This window comes from Fringilla coelebs, assembly GCF_963513975.1.
Source record: "Fringilla coelebs genome assembly, chromosome: 4".
In the NCBI taxonomy this organism is placed as follows: Eukaryota; Metazoa; Chordata; class Aves; order Passeriformes; family Fringillidae; genus Fringilla; species Fringilla coelebs.
In genome coordinates, this window is record NC_140032.1 from 72,559,721 (window position 1) to 72,586,165 (window position 26,445).

The 26,445-nt window shown below is 43.9% G+C and overlaps 1 protein-coding gene across 2 annotated transcripts; it reads right to left on the minus strand.

Moving 5' to 3' along the window:
* Nucleotides 1-2,779: 2,779 nt before the first annotated feature.
* MTHFD2L (methylenetetrahydrofolate dehydrogenase (NADP+ dependent) 2 like) lies at nt 2,780-26,445 on the minus strand. 2 transcript variants are annotated; one of them, XM_084204384.1, is made up of 8 exons: nt 26,301-26,445; nt 23,919-24,103; nt 23,484-23,606; nt 18,969-19,121; nt 18,142-18,249; nt 14,388-14,480; nt 10,363-10,488; nt 2,780-3,056 (listed from the first exon to the last, which is right to left on the minus strand). In XM_084204384.1, the coding sequence occupies exons 1-8, from the start codon at nt 26,438-26,440 to the stop codon at nt 2,944-2,946; spliced, it is 1,041 nt and encodes a 346-aa protein (XP_084060510.1). In that variant the 5' UTR covers nt 26,441-26,445; the 3' UTR covers nt 2,780-2,943. The 2 variants fall into 2 exon arrangements, with proteins under 2 accessions (XP_084060510.1, XP_084060511.1); XM_084204385.1 differs by lacking the exon at nt 10,363-10,488.

The following is a 26,445-nucleotide window of genomic DNA, read 5'->3' on the forward strand; positions in this document are numbered from 1 at the left end:
TCCAGACCTGGCCAGACACAAGCAGTGACGAAACACAGACTGAAAGAGCAGCTAAGCTGTTGCCTCCTATAGCAGCAGATCCCTTCATTTCTGCTAGAAAAGTCCATCTCTGCCTCTTGGAGAAGCGACTATGCTCAATGTGAACACTCGTTACATAGTTACATAGTGTTTGCAGGGTCTCTAGAACAGACTTGTCAAACATGCTGCTCGTACTAAACCACTCTCCACAGCTCCAAACACTGTCCAGCTTCCTTGGGCACAGGCAGCTTGGAACAAGTAGGACTGGTCTCTCTGAAGGGTACTGATGCGCCCAGACAAGAGCAGTTAATTGGAAAACCCCGGTTCACTAACAGCCGAGACATCAACAACCTGACTGACCAAAGGAGAGCTACATAGTTCATCTCAGCAACAACTCTCACTTCCTCAACTCTGAGCTCCAAGCAACAAAAACATTTCACAATTTTTAGATTTTAAAACTCGAAGTCTTTCAATAAGTGTCCTGGTAACTCTGATCAGCTCATGTCCTTCCTCTCCCCAGCATTCTCCTCCGTGATCTGTAGGATTACATCTAACCACTTCACGTGTTAAGGGAAAAACACAAGCTAGTTATGCATATTTTAATTATGCCTTTTCCTGCTCACGGACTGCATTCCAGGAGGCTTTTCCCTTCCTTTGCTATCCTGAATTACTGCATGCCTGCACCCTGATTGAGTGCCGCTTGCACACTCCCTGGACGGACAGGAGCGTTTATGCCTACCCGGATAACCTCTGCCATCAGTCCCAAGCAGAGATGAGGCTGGTGAGCCCTGCTTTCAACACTCAGTTGTACAATGGCAGCTGAACCTGGCCCGAATCCGAGGGCAGTCTTTGTCGTGAGGCAGCGCAATGGGTGCGGTAGGTCTGGGACGAGGCTGCAGGGGGCAAGGCCGTGCTCTGTCTGCCACAGGGCCTCTGTCCTCGGACAAACCTTGACCAGGTCAGGCACACCAGCGTGCTTCCTGGGGCGTCTAATGGGCCTTGCCCTCCTGATGTTCCTTCTGGATGTTCTCCCGGCAGAGAGCCTCTCATGGACGCCTCCAGCAACTCTGCAGACAGCAGCAGTGGAGCCAAGCCCAGGCCTCACAAGCTGGGCTGTAATGCTAACCAAGCTACCACAGGATAAAGGGAAAAGGCTTGCCATGCACAATGACCTGCTTGGAGGGCATGACACAGGCAGGCTCGCTCAAGGAACACAGTGCTTTACATGGCTACTCTGCCAAAAATCACAGAGATGATCAGAGTTAAAGCAGAGAAAACAAACGGCAGTGCAAGCAGATGGACGCAGCAATGACTGCGCAACACAATAAACAAAGGAAGAACACAACCGTGCCCCAAACCACATCAACAGCCTCCAGCAAGGCCAAGGTAAGAGCGAACAAGTTTTATTCCATCTTTCAGTCATGGGGTGATGAGTCCAAGTACAGTCTCCATAGGTACCTTCATCCTCCTACCACTTACATTACCACAAATTTATATTACCACCTGCATTTAAAAAGACGAGCAAGTGTCCGCACCATTGGCACTGCATATTTAGTAATAATCCTGTCAAACTTCTGCAAACACCATGCTAAAGTAAACTCAAAACCCATCACAAGAACAATCAGCATGGAAATGATGCTCCACCTGGACTTATTTATCACAGTAAGGGCATTTTCCCCTTTAACAGCAAGAGAACGTAACCACAGTCTTTTTCCTGCCCCTTCCAAGTCATCCATAGCCCAGTAGCAAACACCTATGGCTCCTGATGAAAATAAATGAGTAATCCCAACTCAGATAAAGACATGGAGCAGTCCAAACTGTCTACTACTGCCTTCAGTGGGAACATGACCCGTGCACACACTCAGCTGAACTGGCATCTCAGCAGTAACTGCCATAGATCCATCCAGGAAACAACTTTGGGAATAGAAGCATACTCATCTTATCCCATGTGCTCTTCTCTAGCCAGCAAAATCCTGTGGCCATTGAAGCCAAGGCTTACAACACAGATTAAAAAAAGCCCTCTTCATGCACTTTGGAAAAAGAAGAGAATCATTAAATGGCTTAAAGCTCTAACACAAATATTTCATGAGGGATAAAGCTTTGGTTTTCTCCTCCTCTTGATCTCCTGCCACACTACATATGTTGTACATGTAGAGTAGTTTTAACTACCTTGCACTCGATTCCAATCAATTTCATACCATCCCATTCAAGTTCAATCAAATTCAGCCCAATCAACTGGTCAGGCTTGAGGGGTTTCTGTGAGATGGCAGGATTAAGCACCAAAAAGCAATTTGCCCAGACATGGAAAAAAACAACTCTAGTCTCAATTCTAGCTACTTATTCATGCTTACCTCTTGCAGATGTTTCAAGTCAGAATTCCACCAGCCTTCAAGCTTATTTGACTCTTAAAAAAAATTTACTGAACACTTGCATTCATGTCAGCATTACTGCCTGGCCATTGCTGGCTCTACTTGTTAAAAAAAAAGTATTTAAAGACCCTGAACTACGTGCAGAGTGCTTAGTGACCTCAGAACCCAAACCATCTATTTGAAAGATATCTAGCATGTCTTAGTTTTTATATTGTTTAAACAGGTCCCAGGTGTTTACAAGACCTTGATAACTGCCCCAATACATGGGTAAAGTTGTAATTTATGCTTCATTCTTCAGTCTCAAACACATAATTGGCCACCACCACCAACATACCTCTGTAGGCTGCATTCTCCAAGTCGATTTTGCCAAGTCACAATAAGTCCATAGGAGGTAAGACAAAGTATCTGAACATTTTATAAACCATCAGATTTAACATACCTGACATGAAAAAATAAATATAATGTAGAAATAAATATATTTATAGTAAAAAATAAGTGTTTTGTGTATCAATAAATAGAACAACGCGGACTCTTCTTCCAAGGTAACCCATTTGCTCTAGTAAATGAGCTTTTTAGCGACCAGGAGTGTGTTCTTCAGAAGCATTGCAACAGTCATAGGTCCTACCCCTCCCGGCACCGGAGTGATAAAGGCAGCCTTCTTCTTCACTTCTAAGAGAAAAGAGAAAACAGCATTGAACTAGGAATGCTTCCAAACCTTTTTTCCCCACATATGCATGAAGGGCTGTGACTGGCAGGTACTGCAGGGAAGGGACCAGCCAAGGCAGAAGCTTTACTGCAGCCAGGGTAGGGATGGAACGTGGCCAGCACCGGGGCTGCGAGGTACTTCTCCTAGGCTGAATGTATCACCCAGGGCTAGCTCTGGGCCAGGGCTGCACAACCTGTTCCAGCTGATCGACCTGCAACACCTTGCCCTTTCCCCATGGCAGCACAGGCACCCACACAGCCCGCACTCCCACAGATGGAGGGTTAATCCCTTTTGGCAGGGGGCAACTTTCACCCATGTGACCCGGCTGACCAGCTGTCCCAGGAAAATCTGTGGGACACAAGGTCGGGATGAGCCCAGGAGAGCAGCACCGATGGGCATGACATCTGTCAGCTGGGACACTGCACCTGCTATATCCAGGAGAGCTATGGAAGCTGGGGATGCCATTCAGTAGGTAAGGAGGTGACCCCCCCCCAACTCTGTGTTCCTGAGGGGCAGCACACAGAGCAGGAGGTTGCTGGAACTGCTGCCATCAACAGCAGAGCACCAGCAACCCAGTCATGCACTGAGCCTCTGTCCCCCATGTGACAGAGGACACACAACCAACACCATGGATGGTTTCAAGCATCAGCACTTTTTTATTCCCCAGTACAACCTTTTCTACCCTGCTTCTCACACGCAGGACACCTGTGTGGCCTTGTACTCTTTTGTGATTGGTCAAAGCACCTCAGCATTCTGTGCTCATTTTCCTTTAACAATGTTCACCTGTTTTACACAGCTGCACCCCATTAGGGATGAGGCTCAGCCACAGCCCCTTCTCCTCTGTCCCATAATCTGTTCTCCTACAACACAAGCTATAAAGACACTCTGAGATCATAGAAATACATTTAAAACTGGAGAGGGAGAGAGTACAACTTTGCTTCATTTCTTTTTCTGCTTCACACTAGAAACAAAGAAAAGAGTTCACTTCAAGAAAAAATACAATTCTACTTGCAAAATTCCCGTTGCAATTTCAGCCACAAACACTCAGTTCCTCCAGAAAAGACTTCTTTGGAAAGACCTGCCCCTTTGCACCCTGGTTTAATCTAGGCACCCTAGTTTTACTAGGGTGCAAAGGGGCAGGTCTTTCCAAAGTACCACAAAGGAAAACCTTACTGATGAATTATCTCCAACCATTAGCCATGTTAGACTAATCAAATTCAGCGTGCACCTTGAGTGCATTTAAGTTAAGGTGTTTGCACGAGCAATTCATGTAACACAGCAATAAATCCCAGCTTGATCTTCTTACCTACTGTGCACAATGCCATTGATCAGAACTACAGGCTGTCTGCAAAGGAATCCTGCTCAACTTCATATCAACTCACCTCTTGAGTACTGAGAGTCAGGGTTCTTTTAGGGCACCTCCATGAGAGGTTTTTTTGTTTGTTAGTTTGGAGCTTTTTTTTGCTTGCTTAGTAATAACTTCTTGGTACATCATTCCCCACTTACAGAAGCTTGGCTTTTTCAAAGGCATTCACAGAGGAGACGACTGAGCAAGCACAACTGACACAAACACACTCAATTCCACTCAAGTCCCTACAGAGCAGACTCTGCCTGGCTATGAGAAGAGTAAGAGACTGAAAACTAGGCACCTGGCTTTGGAACAAACAAGATCACTTGCTACTGCTTGAAGTGTATTTTGCTTGAATCTCTGGAATCTATGTGGTGCTTAACTGTCAGGAATAAGAAGGTCTCAAAAAAAGAAATATTACAAAAGAAGTTGAAAAATTGAACATTGGGGATTTTGGGAAATGATATTCACTAGATTTGAGGAGCCAGACATAAATTAAATTAATGAAATGCTGTCTGAACCTCTCCCGTGGCAGGGAACTCACGAGAGCATTTGCCAAGTTAACAGCAAATACTTCACCCAACTGAAGAACAGAAGACCAACCCTCACTGAGGAGAGCTGGTAAATACAAGCAGGAGGGTTTTCATTACCCTGCTGACTGGGACCACCAGATACACTGCTAAAATATATGGAAAGGAAATCAGGCTACAACGCAGTTTTTCTTCAGATGTCAAATTCAACAAATTAACATGTCGTATGACAGTTGCTTCTCAATATTCTCAAACACAAACAATTAGCCTTTTTAATAGTCATACTATTTTGAAGTACCTACCATTTCAGAACGGTGCTTAAAATTAATACAGTTACTATGAATTATCAGATTAGTGTCATCATTATTGAAATGTATCCACATCTAAAGAAAACACAGCCATTCACACAGAAAACACTGTAGGCACTTGAAATTGAAACACGTTTGTTTCCATGGCAATGTTACCTACCTCTTTTTGTGGTGTTTTTGAAACTACTCCCACCTTACCGACAAAGAGGACAGCCCACAACCAGACCACGCCTTTCCTCAAGAATGCCTTCCAGTGCCTGTCAGGTCACTGTCAGGTACAGCATGCATTGCCTGTGGTGTTAGCAACCCTACCCAGCAAGAAACACACAGTGCACTGTTTTCCCAAGTTGTTGGGGAATTCTTCTGCCCATACTCTACCATGATGGAAATCCCTTTGGGTAGGCATGGTAGAAGCCAAATTTCCTGTCAGTTAGCAGAAAACCACCCAGACAGCTTATGCACAAAAGCTGATCCAGATTTTTGAACACACAACTGGCATCTGTGCTGGGGAAATCACCATCTGATAAGTTCCCATTGGTAAGAGTAAATACAGATATGGGGAGCGCAATTTTCCAAGATGAATGCCAGCGACCAAAGGGGGACGATAGCTGGGCCTCAAAACCGTCAGTAGACTTTGCTGGTGAAGTGAAATAGGCCAAAGCAGAGGTCTCAGACACCATGTAAATGTGTGACTGATCTCATGTAGGCAGGTGAGGTGGTGCGCTGTCAGTTCCATCAGGTCCTGCTTCTGCTTCTCAGGAATTAAGTAACTTAGTCCACAGCTCTATCCCTGCTTTCTCCAGAGGGGTGCTGGTCTCTCAGGCCTTCCCCTGACAATCTGGAAAATGCAAATCAGACGCCTATGGGGGAGGAGCTGCTATTCTGCAGCTTCTGTAGAACCTTGAAATCTTCCTTTGATTCTTGAGAAGAAATGAAATGTAGATTGTTTCCTTGAAAAACAGGATCCGCTGCTTTGGAGACAGCCCTTCATTCCTAGGTTCCTTTAAAGCTGAGAACATCAGACACCTAATAGGGTTAATCACACAAACCAATGGCAAGTCTCAACCTGAAGGCAGTTCTGGGTCTTGTGCATCTGCATTAAGTGATGCAGAGTAATTCCTGCCTAAGCACTGTTTCCACACAGCTTTACGAGTCCCTGCAAAGCTACACTAGATCCCTGCATCCCTGCAGCGCTGCCCAAGTGAGAAATCATGTGCTCAGCAGCCACACTAGATATCCCAGGTTCTGCTCCACACGTTCTGGGATTCTTCTCACTTCGCACTGTGGGATACCAACCAGCAAGCATCTAGCCCATTTCTCAGAGCTCCTCCTTTTTCTCATCCTTGTTTCTCTTATTGCAGCTATTTTAACTGCAATATAAAGAAAAACCACGGAATTCTGGCACAGCGCTGTAATTCAAACAGCGCATATCAGTAAGACCCCTGAACAAGACCCTCTTCTGTGCAGGAGAACCTTGACTGGCCATGCAGCAGCTTACTGACCCCTGCTAGGCAGCAGCCTTCTGGCTTCAGTCACAGCATAACACCAGCCTTCTGATTCATTCCTGGCAGTCATGGAGCACAACAGGCAACAGGCAGGCAATAAGGTCTGCAGGGTGGCAATACGGCGACGTGACCACATGGAGTGGGCTCTTCTTGATGGCAAAACACACGCCAGCTCTTCGAAATCAACTGAGAAAGGAACTAACTAGAGCTACAGCAAAATCACCTGGAACGTCCACATTCTGTTTTCGTGACCACTGTTTGGGAAAGCTGCACAGGGAGCTAATTTGGAAAGGATTCAAGGAGCGAGGAGCAGCCTATAGCCAGGCAGGTATCACAACGAACGCGGAGAGGCAGCAAACACCGTCAGACGCAGCGGCTGTCACAGAGGCCAGGCTTCCTGCACACCGCTGCCAAGGCACGGCTGAAGGATCACCATTTCCACTAACTAATTGGATTTGAAGACTCTGGTGGGTAATCCCCTTGAGAGCAAATGCATAATAGAGGCCCATCACCTCTGACCACATCTATCACTTAGTGGGGCTCTCTGCTGCTCTTCAGTGATGGGAATACCTCCCTGCTCGTGGTGGCACCAATTTTCCAGGGTCTCTTTCACACTGTCAAGTCAGAAAGAACGGTTCCCATGTGTAGAGCCCTCCACTCATATCACAACTATGTCACCTAATGAAGATCTCACACAAAGGACACCTTTTCTACACAGGCATCTAATGAAGACTCAGTCAGCACTGCTGTTTGTCAAAAATCTGGAAGGAATCGTAAAGAAACACAAGCAATTTGGATTTCATTGCTATTTCCAGTTCCACTTGCAAAGGTGAGCTACTATTGTGGCGTGTTACTACCCTGCTCTACCAGTTACTCCTGGAAATGATGCTCCACCCAAAAGAGCTGTTTCAACTACATGTTCCTGGTCCTTGTAGCCCTCCTCCTTCCTTGGCATTATAGTTGTGGCAACAAAAGCGGATAAAACAGCGCCAAGCGCGCCCACACGTGCACAAGGCTCCTCAGAGAAACAGATCTCCCTTTCTGCCACTGAAACTTGCTGTCCAAAAGCAGCTAAAATGGCACTGGGGATCACACAGGGATGCCACTGCTTCTGCTCCTTCCTGGCACTTCACTCTTCCTCCTGAGGCTTCCAGAAGGCAGGACAGCCACTCCCCAGAGCACAGAACTCTTAACATCGACAGGGACTCTCCATGTGCTGTGGTGGTTTTACATGGAGAGCTGCACAAACAGTTTACTATACCCCTGCAGTATCAGGCTGGGTGTTCTCAGTGCTTGGCAGCTGACCTCCACATGCACAGTGTTCTCCTCTCTTGCTCTTTTAGATACCTTGGAACTGCACAGTCAAGTACTCCAGACCAAACCATTACTGGTTTCTGATGTGGATGCAGTTTGGAGTGTCAAAATAAAGAGGACATGGGGAGAAATGGGAAATCACAAATACTGTTCACTAAAGGCACCCGTTATTTTCACAAATGTTTACACTGAATTTAACAACGAAAGACACGAAAGAAGAGCTGAAATGCATCCTTCTGTTGTTAAAGAGATACAAAACCTTTACTCCCTCACTTACCTTGCAGAGATTAGAAGATGGGATCCAAGTATGGCAAGATAAGCAACTGAATCAAAACACCTTTCACCCACCTAATAAAATTTATTTCCACTACAGCAACGTTTCAGCCAGATGACCAAGTGAAGGAAGACACTTCCATCTATTTTTGAAAACGAAATTTGAACTCTGATTGCTCACTTAAATATCTCTCTCTCCACAGCTGGATTTTTCTCCTAAATAAGTGGATGAAGAGACAATAGATACTGGTGGGCTATGTGATGCTACACAGGTGCCACACCTTAAGCCAGCCATTTACGTGCCTGGCCACAATCTGCAGAAATCATTTTCACTCAGGCTTAAATATAGATTCAGTCAAGTGATCCAAGAGGGGAAAAGGATAAAATTATTTGCTACACAAACATGCTGGCTTGTTCCATTTCCTAACTGCCAGATCAAGTACTTGCCAAGGGTGGTTTACTTGCTAGTCTTCAGAACTGTATGCACAGGGATGTTTTTTGTTGTTGTTCAAGATTTAGTGAAACTTTCACCGATACCAATGAACCAACAACAACTTCCCTTTGGCAATGCACAGAGAAATGCTACTTGTAACTCCAGTGGCATAATCCAAGCTGAAGTTCCTCCCTCTTTTTTGGATCTTCCCTCCCCCCAGGTGAAATCTTAAGAACAACCCACAGCAGACATGACAAGACAGATACAGTGCATCGCTGAAACTCTGAATCACTCCTTGCCACTGAATCTACACCTTTATTGCAGACACAAGGTCCCGTGTTTGAAGAGAAACAAACAAGAAGGATGCAGGTCTACCTCTCTCCAAGTTCCAGCTTTTGTACTCTCCCACCTGCTAAAGCTAACCGAACACCTGAAAATTCTCCCTACTTTAGTTCAGCTCTGAAAACAGAAAATGGAACCTTCTATTTGTGATATCACAAACCCAGGCAGGATAAGAAAAAAAAATTTTTTTTCAAGCTGCCTTCCAAAAGATTTGTTTTCCTGGAACTCTGTTTCACACATCCAGTTACATATTTCCAAACACATTCCAAGAGAGTCGCTCAGCTACACTCATGCAGGTAATTTCACAGACTTTAACAGACACCTAACAGGCATGATGAATAAAAGCAGCAGGGAACTAAGAGAGTGATGTAATTAGCTGGCTCAAACCATTCTGAAAATAATTAAGCTTTGAAACATTATGCCAGCCAAGATGTTAATAACTGCAAAAAAAACCTGTGGGTGATTTTCATACTTATCAAAACAAGGAACTGTTGAGAACCATTAATAATGTGGGTAAACGCTGTCTAAGCTTCCCACACTCAACACTGCCAATAGGTGCAACAATCCTGCCATTCCTGTCTGGAGCTCCTCCAGAGCAGAGATATTTAATCAAGTTACATTGTAAACTTGCTCTGCAACAAGTTAAACATAAAAAGATCAATATGTAACAACAATTTTTATCTGCTGGGCTTGCCTGAACCAAGATGTTAGGCACTTTTAGATGAACCCACATTAAACTTCAGCTTAAAGGGGATTTCTAAAGCCAATTTAACATTTTCACAGACAAGTGTAGAGGAAGAGAGCAAAAGGAGGCTTGGAAAAGCTGTGGTTTAATAACAGCTGCTATGAACAGCAGGAGACCCTAGGCTTGAGAGAGCAGAAACTGTTTTCATTGATTATTTTCAAACATTTCACAAATTCAAAAGATTAAAGTAACTGGACACAAGCACCTTCTACACCACTGCCAGAAGAGCTCATCTGCATCTCTTAGGGGTTGCTGGCACCCGTAATTAAAAGTAGCACTTCATTTCCTAACTAACAAACAATTTCTTAATAGCAGGGAGATGTGCTCTTATTTAAGTAAATAAGTTACAAAACATTGCTGAAAACATAGTCTCATTTGAGACACTACCTAGTCCAAAAATTCACCATGAGGCAATCCTACAAACTCCAATGTATTTATGCAACAGATTCGTATGAATAGTGTTTCACTGACCTTCAAAGTCCACATCCCCAACTAATTTGGTTTTTCCTGTAAGAGGATCGTGGATATGGTTGATGCCTACGTCAATCACAGCTGCACCTTCTTTGACCATATCAGCTGTAATCAACTTTGGGATACCTGGAATCAAACACATACTTCATTACCCTGGCCGAGTAATCTGAGGTTATCACTTTTGAATGATATCAAGGGGCGTGCATGCACAAAACAGAATTCTACAGTGCTGAATATTTATACACCCCACACTGAACACAACCATTCCTCAGTTGCACACAGTTTGCTACTACTACTAGAGAAAAGACAAAAATAAAAACACAAAAAAATCCCACCTGAAGTTGTGCCATGGGATTGGTTTTGGGTCAAGAAATACACTTAACCAGTAGGCAATTTGAACTACTACAGTAATCCCAGCAGACAACACAGGTCTTCCACAGGGACAACACACCATATCTTGCTCTTTAAAGCAATTTGGGAGACTTCTGCACTTGACAGGGAAGGCCCAGCCTGGGCACTGCACACCTTGTGGTGTTTGTCTCTGTGGTGTCCTGGGGTAGGAGTTTTTTGCTATTAAGAAATTCCAGCTCAAACAGCCACAAAAAGCCACCACAGCTTTTTCACATGCACCATATTTCTCCAGCACATGAAAATGTGAAGCTTCTTGATACTCATCATGAATATGTGCGTCAGTCAGGACCCAAAAAACCTAAAAGGTCACTTCAAAGTCTAGCTAATGAAACATATCCACGGCGCTATGACTCCTGTCAGGAATTTCCTCCCTACCATGCAACCTCCAACTTCCAGTAGTGGGAATTTCCAAACTAAATATTACAACTCCCCTTGCTTCTTGAGCAACTCCATCAGCTTTTTGTTCTGAGAGCAATGTTAAAGTACCTCCAGAAAGGGAGCCTGAACTCCCCTCTCCCCATCAAAGCAACTTTCTCTCAGGTGGGGAGAAGGGAAAATGGAAAAGAAACCAAATCCATACAGGCTGAAACTGCAGCTTTTTGGAGGGAAGCAATGGTGTACAAGGCTCTGGCTCCACGTGCAGTGCTGAGCACTGACACGCAGGCATTTGGATACAGACAGTACCAGGACACTCCTTGCCCTCCATTCCTCACTCCCCCATAAGACACCCGCCTCAGACTCTGCTCCTCATGTTGAGCAAGCCACGATCTCACTCTTCCCCAGCCCGTTTGATAACATCTGACTGCATCTCCTTCATCCCCCTCTGATGTAATCCATGGCAACCTGGCTGGTAATTGGATAATGCCTCAGCCTTATGGGGGTAAATGACCTGTGGGTGATAGGGCTGGAAGCATATCACTGGAAGCTGTACAGTTACACGCTTTGTAAAACGGTTTGATAGTAAGCCAAATACTTAATAGCAACAAATGAACTCACCCCCAAACCTAATGAACAGATCTAGCTACTTAAGCCTCCTTTACATACCAAATAGGAAGGGATAAACATTAGGGTAGGTTTTCCTCAAATGCACTGACTGAAGAATATGGAAAAGCCTTTCATTGGCAATTTTCACAGAAAATGATGAAACACATTTTAAACAAAGGAAAAACAAGGCCCCACCTAATCTGAGTTTAGGTGCAAGAACTGCCAATGTCCAAGGAAGCCAACCAGAATAAAGGGTCTGATCAAGCAGCACTTCCTACGCAAGAGTGCCACAGATCACGTCCTGAGGGACAGCACAAGCAGTCCAAGCAGAAGTTCATCTGGCATTTGGCCCAGTCACTTCTGTTCATCTTGAACCCCTCTCCAAGAGTTCTGGTTCACGAGTTCTGCTGCTTCCATCACAGCCTTGCCTGTCCTGAGGTGGCACTAGGAGCACCACTGGGTAAAGCTGCACTTACACCGCTGCCATGGGGCTGGGCTGATGGCAAAAAGAACAGACTGCATGGGATGCCTGTACAAGCAAGGACTGCAGGCCAAGATGGGTAACCCCTGCGCTGACATACGAAGTGTCAGGTGTGCTTAACAGCAAACACAATGCCTTGGATAGAAATCCAAAAGCTGTGTGGTATTGAAAGATTTCAGGGAGGGGTAGGCTGGACAAGAGCAGCACTGTTGGAACTTAAGATACAAGGAGCCGAGCGGGAACAAGAAGGAAGGAATAAACTGCATGGATAGTTACAAGGCAAATAATCAGGAAAAATGGTGCCCGAAGCCTGGGGGCAAATGAGAGACAGCACACAGAGCCAAATACTCTCACATTCAGAAGTAACAGAGACAAGAAGCACCTGATTTGAAGTATTACCAAAACTATCAAAGCAAGTGAACAGGAAGGCACTCCAAGGTGGAGCACCAGATCAGAAGGGACTCACTACAAGAAGTCACCAATCAGGAGCCAGGATGCAGATGGCTCTAGTAAAAGCAGCACACAGGAAAAGGAACCTTGGTCTTCCAGGCACACACAAAAAAAAGCTCTTTTCCATTTGCACATCCTGTGCAGCAGCCTGTAAAAGCAGCCGCTCCAACCTGGCAAGGTACAAGTTGCAAGAAAGGTAATGCTCACTGAACAGATCACCCATTTCCGGGGAGTGTGTGATCCCAGAGGTAAAATGTGCACAGTTCTCATGTAACAAAAGGAAGCTTGGAGTGATTGCACCTTTCTAAAACATAACTTTCCCCAGAGCAATACACCGGGGCAGGGCTGTGTGCTGTTTGCACAACCTAGCCCTAGGTTTTTTCATCATTCCAAGTATATCTCAAGTTGTGTAATGAGTGTTGTATCATGCTCCTGTTACAAATCTTACAAGGAAAATAATGGGAAAGGTAAACATGGCTGAATGACTACTGGACCATTTAACTCCAAGCACAAACAATGACAAACCATGTTCAGCACAGAAATCGGAAGCAATGATTACACTGGAAGCAGTGAATTTGGATGAAAAGTTACTGGTTTATTTCCAGTTAGCATACCATCGCTGTCTTTTATTCACAGTGGTGAATTCTGGTCAGACCCACAGTTGAACAATTAGATGTGGGACAAATAAGTTCTTTCTTGATCCTGGCCTGCCTTAGTAAAGAGGCAGCGAAGCTAAACCCTGAAGGAAAAGGCATCTCACTTCAAGAGGAAGTGACAAGCTTTAGACACGCACCTGTCCATCTTCCTAGAAAAGACATACTCAGGTCTTGGGTATTGAGGAAGAGAAAGAGGGGGAAAGGATACACAGAAGAGGAAAGACACAATCCTCTTGTAGCCCTACAAAACTGTACAAAAGAAGGATGATATCCCTGAGCCACAAAGGGAGTCAATTTTACTGAGGTTATACTAACTTGGGTCACTCTATTTCTAAAAATTAGTTTGTATTTCTATATATATTTCCTGTAAACAAAAACAAAGGCTGCTTAGAAGCAGAGTTCCTCTTGTTTCCTTGGAAGAGATTAGTTAAACTCCAAGTATTGCAGTTAACATTGCTTTAAGAGTACAGACACTGATCTTTCAGCCCCCTTTCTCTAGGCAGTTAGCATTGTCTTTCTCTTGACATGATAATTGTAGAAGAGAAAAAACACCAGCCATCACTAACATAGGTTACCCAAAGCTCCAGTTAATTTGGCAAGGTCGGCCTTAATTCTAACAGCGAGGGAATGATACCGTGGTTTTATGAATGCAGGCTCCAGCTGATTTAAAGAAACCCTCCTGTCAAAATTTAAATGACTCATGATTTTTCCATGGCACAGAGAAGGTTTTAATTTACATAATTAGACCTGTATAAACCATGCACTGACTGGTTCCCAATCTTGAGTTCACTCCGAAGTCTCCCTAAGGGAAAGATGTCACATGTGATGAGAAACAGTTTATGAGTCTGCAAATGTGAAGGGCAAGAACAAAGAGCCAAATCACTCGCCCTTCCTACAGTGAGAAATCCTACCCACTGCAACATCCTCAGCGAGCACTGATTATTCAGTGAAACGTGAAACAGCCAGTGCCACAGACACAGACTGCAGGCCTCTTCTTAGGTCTGAAATGCTGCAACTGGAGCATTAACACCAACCAGTATTACCTGCAGCAACTATTACTATATCAGCAAGCTGTGTATGGATCTTGAGCTGCTCTTTCGGGGTGTATCTGTGAGTGATGGTCACTGTAGCATCACCTGAAACAGAAGACAAAACCAATAATTGTCAGATATAAAATGCTATAAAAAGCCCAGCATTTACCTTCAGGCACAAATTAATTCCTCTGGTACATGAACAGCAGAACAGATGATCAGATTTGTCTTGGCATGTGACTTTTAAATCGGCATAGGCAGAAGACTCACAACACTTGCTGCTCACACATCACAAAACATTTGCTATTAAAAATTCGTCCCAGGACGAATTAATTTATGAACTGTGGACTCAACTCCCTTCCATGGGAAGTGAAAACCTTCCATAGCTTTGCTACGTTCACTGGAACTCCGCAAAGCAAACCCAGCACAGAATCCAGTATCTGTTCTACCAAGCCCAGTGTGGAGAGGGTGCCACAAGACTCAGCTGTTTGCCACACACCAAAGCTTCAATACAAGACCACCAGCAGAAGCCCATGACAGACACACCCTTCTGCTCCTGCAGAATTAACTCTCCTGGTAAGACATGAAAAACCCTCGTGCTGTTTGATGGAGATACTGAGGAGAGGCCACGATACGAACAGTCACAGGAAGAGGGTCTGAAGCCTCCTCCTGCATCCAACAGCAGGTGTGGTACTCCCTCAAAGACTGCCCGAGCAAGCAGCAAGAAGAACAGCTCTCAAAGAAGACTCCTTTGAACCCTCTCTGCCATTACTGGTGCTGCACAGTGTTCAGGTGTTACATACTCCCACCTCTGCCTTCCACTCAGACACCTACGCCATGTTATCTGCAACTAAGCTAAAATCTTGTGCCTTCTCAGACATGACCATCCCACCTGCTTCCTTTGCAATGTGTGTGACTGGTCTAATCTGTGCCTCTCATCTTATTAACTCTCTCAGGCATCTCATCTTCAACCTTTCTGTGCCCTGGCTTCACTGCTCTCTCACCTCTTTTTTTATCCCTCTTCTTCAGGCTCTACAGTACACATCATCTCCCCAAAGACAAGCAGATCAAGACACTTGCAGATAAGGAAAACAGAAAAGTACAGGCTAAAAAAAATAGTCTTCCAACACCTGCTTTAAGCAAAAGAACTATGTCTTGCCCAAAATCACAATCATTACTCGGCATAAAGGTTGAGAAAAACCAATGGATAAAATCCAAAGTTACAAGGTTATCTCTGAGGAAAAAAAGTGGCACTAATTTGCTTCTAAGATTTTAATGAGGATTGTGTCTGTAGTCAGCTCCTGAACCTAATTAATTGCTTTCACTACCAAAAAGGAAAGGAGAAAATAAAAGGGGAAAAAAAAAACCAAAAACACCCCTAGCTTGAGAATAGCAGTCCAGAAGCTTACAGATAGCTCAGAAAGGGGAGGTTTTCCATTTATTTGTGATCATGCCCAAACAGAAAATAAACAACTATTTTTACACTGCTACTTCTGCTGAAAGAAGAGGAATATATTTAACAATTAAGATTCCCCATCATACTCCCAAGCCAATTCCCTACCTTACGAAACAGAGATAGTCTCTTGACCTGCCTACACAGAACATTATTTATTTTGGAAGGGTTTCACATAGCTTTTCCATCTGATCAGATATTGCCACCTGCAGGACATGAGTGTATCTACATAAGAAACATCACAAATTATGACAGTCCCCAACTATTAATTTTTGTTCATCATCTCGAAAGAAAACCAACCAAAATGCACAACAAAAAAAGAAAGTAGTACCATATACAGCCACCCCTTGCACGATTTCTCAATTAAAAAGAATTCATCAAATAAGCTCAGTTGAAGAAAAAACTCTTTCATGACCAATAACCTGACAAAGTTTTTTCAGCATCCCACTGAAGGTCTTCTCTGGTCCCTATCCTGCTGAGTTTAAACAAAGAAAACAAAGCTGAAACAATGGCCTGGCCTCCCTTCCCTTCCTTGTGCCATCCAGGCCAATCTGTTGCTGCTCACAGCAGAAGCAGAAATTAAACCCAAGTGCCGAAGCTGAAGCAGATCTTCAGGGAGGGAGAGCCCCATCTGTGAGTCAGGGAGGAAAACTCCACCAGATCACCCCAAATACAGAAGTACTACATCACACAGACACTTAATGCCAGCTCATTATCAGAGAAGTACTTGTTCCTTTGTTTTCTCATTGCCAGCTGCTTTATACTCTGTGCCAACACTCAGCAGACTGGAAAACTAAAAAACTACCTGAGAAATAAACCCATTTCTTCAGATTAGGAAAAGATAACTTCAGTAAGTTAACTCTGTATCTAGGCTCCAGTGTCAGCAAGGAGCTACCTGACCATTCTTCAGTCCCTACACCACATATGTGACACACTTCGAACCACTGGCAATGCCAGCAAGCAGGGTTTCAAGGGAAGTCTGACACGCCAGGAACCAAAACATGAGCAGAAGACCATGAAGCACCATAAAAATCTCATGGGCTGGCCCCCCAAAACAAACTGCGCTACCAGACAGTCAAACAGGAACTAGAAACCCAGGACACAAGACAAAACTGAGCCACGGATCCAATCCACTCAGAAGCTGGAAGCTGCAAGCAGTATTTAGTTGCAGCTAAAAAGTGCCCATGCAGCTGCTGAGGGTTTTGCAACAAGTTGCTGAAAGCATCACAGGTCACTAGGTCTCCTCATGTCCAGGTGGTAAGCGTGTAAGGAGCTCCTAACATGACCTTGTGTTCTACCAAGCCTACTTCAAACATCAGCTGCACTGCCAATAACAAATATCACCCAATATTTGCAGCAAATGGCAAAAATGCTACTTATTTCCGTGGGAATGAGGATGAGACCTGAACTACGTACCAATGGTAATTACAATCCAGGCACTGAGAGAAGTTCCAAATAGCAACTTTCCCACAGAGGCTGAATGGAAAAGCCAACTCTATGATTAGTATGAAGCTTTTAGTGTTTTATTATAATAACAGATTTCACTCCACTCCAATTAAACAGGCCTGGGATTAAATGTCCATGTGTACCTCATTTGTGCACACCACCACAGCAGTTTCTAACATCAAAATGAAGTTGCAAAAGTACAGCATTCTATCTAAATTATATTTAATTTCTACAGCACAATTATAGCAGCACATGTAGGCTTCTGTAATTAGAATTACTTAAAAATATTTCCACCACAGCACTCAATTTCCAGGGGGATATGAACTGCGCTGCAGAAACACCCCCCAGGCCAACAAGTAATCGAGGTACTCAAGCTGAAAAGTTCCTTGGTTGGTCATTCAGGTACTTTTGTAAGCAACACCTCACTGCCATAGCACAACTCAAGGGTCAAGCCACACCTTCTTGTTTATTCACACATAAATGTGTGTGTGCTCACTGGTGCCTGACCAACAAAACCAACACTGAACAAGCATGAGGGTAAGACATATCAACAGCTACGCTGTAAAACCATCACCAGAGCCTCTGCAGCTCTTCAAGGCCTCACTGCCAGTACTACCCTTCAAGGATCAGTAAAAATAGTAGCTGATTCAAATGGAGGAGGAAGTAATGACTTAACACCAGAAAAAGTCAAGTCCAGAAACTGCTCCCCTGAGAATAAGGCAGGAAATGTGTTAGCAAATTTATTTGCTTGGTCCAGCTGCAACTGTTCACAAGCGCCAAAAGTTTCTCTTTAATCTGAGTCCCCTAGCCAGCTTTATTTTGAGGACTCAACAAATGGAAACACTGAGACAACATTGCTGGACTTACCTCCAGGCCTTTCATGCTCTCCATCAGTATGTAAAAGCATTGAAATAGGCATTCCAACATTTTTGGATCTTCCGGCTACAAGAACATTTTTTCCAAAAGTTTGTATTCCTTGCAGGAAAAAAAAAAAGAATTAAAAAATTGTATTCCAGTATTTTGATATAACTAAACGCTTCTTTCTCAATCCCCACAACAGAATTATTTGTGGTTGTGGACTGCTGACATCAACACGACCTGAAAATCCCCAAGGCTGAATTTGAGGCATAAATCTACAAAACAACTTCCAGCTTTCACCTCGGAGAAAGAAAACTGACAGCTCATTCAGGGTACCTGAATCACCCTTAGCAAGGACTTAATTTCCTTTTGCTCCAGCCACAAAGGGAAGGACTTATGTCTACCAGTAAGAACATGTGCATTCTAAATAAAAAATTACAGCTATTGCAAACATATGCATTTTTCCCTCTTCCAGTACTAAGTGCTTCCATTTTTTGTTCTTGTTTTATCCCCTTCTCTACAAGAACTCACGCACCCCATCCTCTATTTGACAAACAGAAAAACAACAGCACAGAAAATTCCCTGCAAAACTGTGAGATCCAGAAAGTTACTGAAGTGTTCCACCAAATACTACTGTCTACGCTTAAATAATAGTTGTGCTAATGGCACAAGAGCCCATCTACTTGGCAGCTCCTTATTCACATTAATACTCTAAGTGCTTGTTCTTGAGTCAGCCCAAAGCATTTAGAGAACCTTGACCTCTTAGCTCACACCTGAGTTCATCCCTTGCTCGCCTCCCAGGATAAGAAGTGTTCCAGGAGAGCAGAGTCTCTTACCCGTCCTTTTTATGATCTCCCAGACGGCAGCAGCGGTGGCAGGGATTATGGAAGGCTGATCCAGACACAGCCGCCCGATGTTCATGATATGGAACCCATCCACATCCTTCTCAGGGGCGATGGCGTTGCACACCGTCCGCTCGTCTATGTGATCTAGGAGACACACAGCCCTCAGCTACAGCTCCTTCCCTTGGCAGGTGCCATCCATGCAGCATCACACAGCCCAGACGTGGCCAGGGCAATCAATTACTGCTCTTGATTGAGCCAACTACACACCCCATAAAGGCAGTTTCCCCTTTTCAAACAGTTTGCTGAAGATTAGGTTGAGGCATTTGTCACAGCGTCGATACAAGGCATTCTGTCAAAATATGAGAACCCAGTACGCAGCTGAGAATGACGACAGTAACTATAAGAAGAAATATTTAAGGAAACCACTACTGCAACATATAATTCTTCAAGTGGCTCAAAAACCCCAACAAACCACAGAGGAGCAGTTATATGCATTTCCCTGGTTTCTAAGCCCACAGAGAACACATGAGCTAATTTCTAAGCAAATTCACAGAAATCTCAAGCTGAAGTAACCTTGAAGGTATAACTTTCCTTTTCCAACAAGACTGGTTTTTTTAGCCAACTGTTAATCAGTAGGACCAAAACACATCCTGCTTCATTAGAGAACCAAGAATACACCAACCTGTTTGATATTGGTAATCTCAAAACACTCCATGTGGCTTAAACGGCATTGCCGGCACATTTTCATATGCATATCTATTCATAGTGAATATTTCTCATATGCACTAATGATACAGGGCAGCTCTGAAAGTGCTTAAAGCTTATACTGCATAAACATTAGTACTGATTAGGAAAAAATGTATTTGCCAGACCTCTCCCTGCAGAGTTACAAACCCAAGCATAAACCTGAAATAAGTAAGACCTCAGAGGAATGGCTCCACAAAACATCCCATACTAACCCAAAAAGCAAACTGTGTTTAATGACTGACCCACAGCCTGCAGTAACCCAGTCCTGTTGAAGAGTTTTGTCTGGGAGAAAGCCAAGCTGACCCCCAGAGTGGGTAGATGAGGAGACAGCCACTGGCCCTCTGTGGGTTGATGACCAGCTTGTTACTGAACCTCCTGGGAATTGGGTTGTTCCTCCCCAGCACCAGCAAGTGAACCAAAATACCTTCCCCTAACCCTGACAGGTAGGCCGGGGGTGTATCATTTCCATCTCACAGCAATTGCTTTTTGCATCCCTTACATGACCCATTCTAGCCACAACCTGAACACAATCCAGCAACTGTGTGGCAAGATGTCCCAGCGTCCGAGTCAGAGAGCACCACAGGAGGTTTAAAAAAAACCAAATAAAGGAAAATAAGCATCAATAAGGAAATTCAGATGTTGCCAGTAAAATATTTTAGAGATATAAACAGGATGTTTTAATTTAGCAGGTTTTTGTGGTTTTCCATTAGAAGGAGTTAGATAATTAAAAGATAAGCATGTAGACTGTAGAACTTAAACCAGGATAATCTCCTGTTAAAAGATTGCCAATTAGAAAACCCCTAGAGTTAAACCAGGCTGCTATGATTTACAGTTTAATTCTCCATTTTATGATGAGAGCAAGTTTACTTTTAAATCCTAATGAGAAAAGACTGCGGAAATTAAGTACATTGGTGAAAGAGTCCCTCAGAACTGAAACTTGCCTCACAGACTGAAAGCAACCATAACCCTGTTTCTATGTCAACTTGGGAATTAAAAAAGAAAACAAAACCAAGGAAGAAATTTGGAGTAACCTATTAAATGGCTTTTGTAAAAAAGAACTTGTTACCCCTAGGCAAGTCAGTTCTTCCAACACAAACTTGGCAGCCATGCTTTGCCTTGTGCCTAGGATGAGCAGAACACTGCTCTGAAAAACACCTCCACACTGTCTTGAGCTTCCCAAAACCAGACAGAGAATGGACACAATTATGTTAAGGGAAACAAACAAAAAAAAAAAAAAAACCAGACATGCTTTGCATGGATATTTTCAACATTCAAAACCGATTTGCAGAACACAAGAACAGGGTTTATAGTCCTGGGAAGAAATGCAGCCGCACAGCTGGGGACAAGTAAGCTGTGAGCCAAAGAAGAAGCTCCCACATGCCTTCTTAATTTCCAGAGGAACAAAGTAATTTCTTAATTATCTTACTGTCAGTCTCATAAAACATGAGCTGATAACCATACAAATTTTCTTGCTGTTATTACAAGCCACTCCCCAGGCCGAGTTGGTCTCTGCACTCCTCCTTTCCCTTTTTGGCTGAACTTGCAGGATTACACTGGGTATCACTGGCCAAGCATTTGCCCACAGAGAAACTCCTATTTACACAACAACTGCCTCTGGTGCTGGCACATGGAAAATAAAGACTGGTTTTCAAAAGGGAAGACTACTGAAAATAATAACATAGCACAAGAAGCGTTTGAAAAAAATACTTCATGGATTTTCATCTTCTCTCTCAAACATATTAATATTTTGTGGCCCTCTCCTGGGCAATTCAAACCAACACAAAGGAAAAGCTCTAGAAAACAATCACAAGAAATGCACTCAGAAGGTGCACAGAAAATAATTTCTCCTGAGGCAAAGATTACAATCCTCAAAGTTAAGTTGCCCCAGCTTACAACAGTGCAACAGAACACAGCTATTTCTGATGCTCTTTTAAACCCAATGTTGATCAAAAGCTACACTTGGTGTGGTTTACTGCAAAAAAGCCCCAAATCTCCCCCAACAAGCTCAATTCTGGATTAAGGAGCCTCCACTGATAGAGTTTTCACAACTTCTGGGCTTGGTCTCCTTCCTACAAGACAAATAAAATTTGAAAAGTGAGCTAACTTAGCTTTTGGCCCTTCAGTTTCTTAAGTTCCTTCGAGGAAAAAAAAAATCATTTATCTGAGTTATATTGTTAGAGAATTACATTATAACTCATGGCAAGTGCTTACTAAATATTTCCACTTCATGACAAATTGCACATTTTACTTTACTACACAGACACTGCAATATTGACAAAGTACTGCTATGGATCAAATTGTTCTAAAGCTTGTCCTAACACAAGAAACAGCCATGCCTGTCTGATAGGTTGGAGGGAGGCTAGTCAGCCTTCATGTAGTTATTGTGACACGTGTGTCACACTTCTTGGGAGCCATGTCCAGACAATTTTAGGACCAACCCTTATTTAAGAACTTGAGCATTTCAGCGCAGAAGCACCAAACAGTTCAACTGACACAGCTAGAATTATCATCAGGCTTTTTTTCTTTCCTCATGTTGCCCAGGTTTAAATTCCCTACATTTTGAGACTACAAGAAGTTCTGAACCGCGCACTGATGGAAGCAGGCTTTAGTGACCTGAGATCCTCCTCATCAATGCATTTCCATAAATGCATTTCTATGAGTGGTACCTAACCATTCCCCTGAGCACCCTCTCCACCAAGACACGGGTCACCTCCTGCTTTTGGGGAACACAGCACTGGACTGGGAGCCCAGTGTATCAGCCTGCTTCCTTGGCTACAGGCTTCAGACAGGATGATTCCCCATCCTCAGGCTGCTGGTGCTCCATCTTCTGCAGTTCTCATGGCTGCAATGAAGCTTTGTTAATTACATCACCTGCTGCTGTGAATCTCTGTCAGCTGGAGAGATGTTCCTCCAAAAGAAACTGTCCACATTCCATCAGCTCCTACCTTAAAGGCCAGGACGTGGCTCCAGACTTGTGTTATACTTCCACCTTGTGGCAATTTTATTTCAGTACACGGCCCATTTCGGGCACCTTTCACGTAACAGCAAGTGCAAACCCTCCTCATCATGAGCACTGCTGCTAATTACAAACACAACCAAAGCATTTTTTCCTCCATAACTCTCAGTTTGGCTGTTTTATAAATAAAAAAGATTTACAGTTCTTTATTTCTCTGCAAGTTTTATCACCTCAAAAACACCACTTGGACAGCTATCCCCTGGTGATATTTCAGTGAGATTTCATTACAAATTAGGAGAAGGTAAAAAACAGCCAAAAATTTAGTCAAGGCTTTTAGGACCTTTGCAGAATGTTCACCTGGAACATTAGGGCCAACAATGAAAACATAAACGTTGAATGCTTAAGGCAAAACCCGGAATCACTATGAGAAAGATTATAGCATCACCTGCTACATATCAATGTTGCATGACATAGAGGATAAAAGCTTGGAGTTCAAGGCAAACCAGTGCAACAACCCCAAAAAATAAAGAAGATTAAACTGGATAAATTATGTGAAATGCCTTGAAACACCACTGTGACAGATCATTAAAAAAGTTTTACATAGGAAATTATTCTCAGGATTCATTATTTTCTTTAAAATGAACTGCATATTCAACAAAAAAACACCTCAGCTAACCCTCCATTACGCAGGTCCTATTTCAAGAGTTTCTTATGGCCCTAAGGTACACTTGCAGCCCAAAACTATTAAACTCTTTCCTCCTATATGGACTGTATATGAGGAGTGGGACAAAAATGTCACGCACCTGGGAGAGGTAGCTGAACTAATAAGCCACTAACTCTGGAATCCTTGTTGAGTTTCGCTGTCATATCCAAGAGCTCTTCCTGTGAAATGTCTTTAGGCCTCAGTATGATCTCACTAGAAATGCCTGATAAAAACAAAAGACAGAAGACATATCAGAATAAGGCTACAGAGTGATCAGCTTAGTCATTTAGTCCAAAAATCTGTCTGGTATTTAAGAACTGTTTCCAAATACTATTTTAAGATACAAAATGAAACTTACAGCGCCCATTCAAATCACATTAAAACTACTTTCTTCCTACATCCATGCAATTCCTTAGTTCCATCAGAGAAAACATGGGAGAAATCGGTGCAAAATTTAATTAAGACACTATGGGGATTCCTCCTGCTTTATTTTTTTTTCCTTAAAGCTTACCAAAGGAACACTTGTATGACATACCCACAGCTGCAGCTGCCTTTATCTTGTTCCTGACATAGATGTGACTGGCTGGATTATCTCCTACCAATATGACAGTGAGATGAGGCCTCTGGTTCCCAGCAGATATCCACGATTCCACATCCCTTCGAACTTCCTTCAAAACCTGGTGTGCAAGCTTCGTCCCTGAGACAACCATTGCTTCATCACTATCAAAATAAAAAGATACACAATATTTAGGGCTAAAATTGCACCAGGATGAAAACACCTTCAAGTGTGTCATCTACCATTTTGAACACTGCCAAATGTTTTTTTTCACATGGTGGCATTTCAAGTATTACTTCAAAAACACAAACATACTACAATACACAAAGCATCACCACGCAATTTCAGAAGGTTTTAAGGCTTCACCCATACAGAGAAACATCACACCACTCCAGAAGGCTGAAAAGGTCTGCTTTTTCTTGTTGAATCTTTTATACCCTCGTGGCTCATGCATCACCCCTGTGTGCCCTCTGTTCCCTGTGGTGATTGGTCAGTGCCCCTGGGCACTCCATGGCTCGTTACCTTCAACAAGGTTCACCTGCTGCTCACAGCTGTACCCAGTTAGGGATCAGGCTCGGCCACAGCCCCGCTCCCAATGGAACAAACCGTGTGCCTACATCCACTCTCTCACCTGAAGAGCGCGGATGTGCCAGCTGTGCACTTGGACAAGGAGCCAGAACTCACTTCCCAACACACACAGCCGGCCATGTAAACATACATGAACCTGTTGCAGCTTGGAATAAAATAAGAGAATGTTCTTACCCCCTTAAGTTTTACTGGTTTAAGGAAAGTTCCCCACTTCCCTCCTCAAATTTTCCTAAAAATTGATTTGACGTAGCATTATTTACACTATTTTTTGTCCAAGCCTCAATGATATATTTCTCATCTTCCTAGCTGATGGGAAGGGAGTCAGTAAATAGCACTTCTCACATCTGTAAAATATAAAAATAGCAAATACTGAAATATGTTGATGCTTCTTAGGTTTAGAACCTAAATAAGTCCTTTGGTGGATATGTCACACAAGAACTGCATGAACAAATAAATCACCGCCTGTACAGAAAGCTTACACTGCAGCAGGCTATTCAAGACATTAAACTAAGTAATGAATAATTATTATTGTAAATTCTACACACATTAAAACATTGACCAGGTGTTGGTCAATGACAGGTTTAATGATAGATTTGTGACAGATTTCATGACCAAATTAAATGACAGACTAAATGTGTGTTACTGCCCCATCCTGTCCCACTGTTATCCCACCCACCCAGGGATGCTCTTACTCTGAACCCAGCACAGATTTACCACAGAAAATTCTTCTCGCTTATGTACCCAGTGACTTGCAGGCCATGACACAAACTGAGATCTGCAGTGTTATTTTAGATCAATTTGTACTCTAAAAGCCTGAGATCATATCCAGCATCACAACAGGACATGTCCCACGCCCCATAAAAACCTCTGGAAAATTATTAGTGCAGGGATATCTACGTTTTGCAGAACTGGAAAAAACAGTTACTAGCAACGCAGCACAGAAGCAGGATATGCACTGGCCCAGAAATACAGCTGTTTCTCCCAAAACTGGCAGAATCAATTCTCAATACACAGAACATCCAAGGGATCAGATGCTTATTTCAATGGCTGTTCAGCTCACTCACATCTTTTCATTCTTGACATCACAAAGACAGCGCTCTCAGCATTGGCACTTGTGATGTGCTGAACCTCTTTGGTCAGATTTCAGCCAGGTCTTACAAAATTACATGTAAATTAAAAGGTTCATAAGCAGGAGCTCAGAGAGACCTTCCCATGCACACCCAGGCAAGAGCTCAGAGCTGCAGTGCTGCAAAACCAACGCCACAATCCCTTTGCAGACAGTGTAATAAATTAAACACAGGTCTCAGGACACTGATCCCCAGTGCACCAAAGCATGCCCTGTTTGCCACCAAACAATGAATATACACAGCAATTCTGTATAAATCCACTGACAGGCTCTTTAAGGTACCAGGAGCAAGCAAACTCGCAGATTCCCCTCAGGGAGGGGGTAGGAAGGTCACACTGCGAGGGTTTCTTCAATTTCAAGGGCACCGCTTAAATCCCCCATGGATCACCAAGGCCAGGGCCCCGGCCCGCTGGCCACCGCTCTCCCGCTGGTTCTTCCCCGTTTGCCCGGGAAGAAGCGCGGAACTCAGCAGGGATCGGAGGGCATCCATCCCGAAGGGCGATCGCGGGGGGCCCGAGCCCGCCGATCCCTCAGGCGTTTCCCGCCCTCGGACCCGCCGCGCCATGAGGGGTGCGAGGATGAGGAGGAGGATGAGAAGGAGGGAGGGGGAGAATGACGAGCAAAAAGATCCGATCGGCGCAAGGTACCTAGCGGCGCTGCGAGGGAAGCTGCTGGTGCTGCGAGCGAGAGTTCGCCACCGCCTCAGGGGCGCCCAGCCCGGGCGCAGCAGCGCGGCAGACGAGGAGGAGGCGGAGGAGAGGGACAGGGCTGTGCTGGCCGCCGCCATTGCGG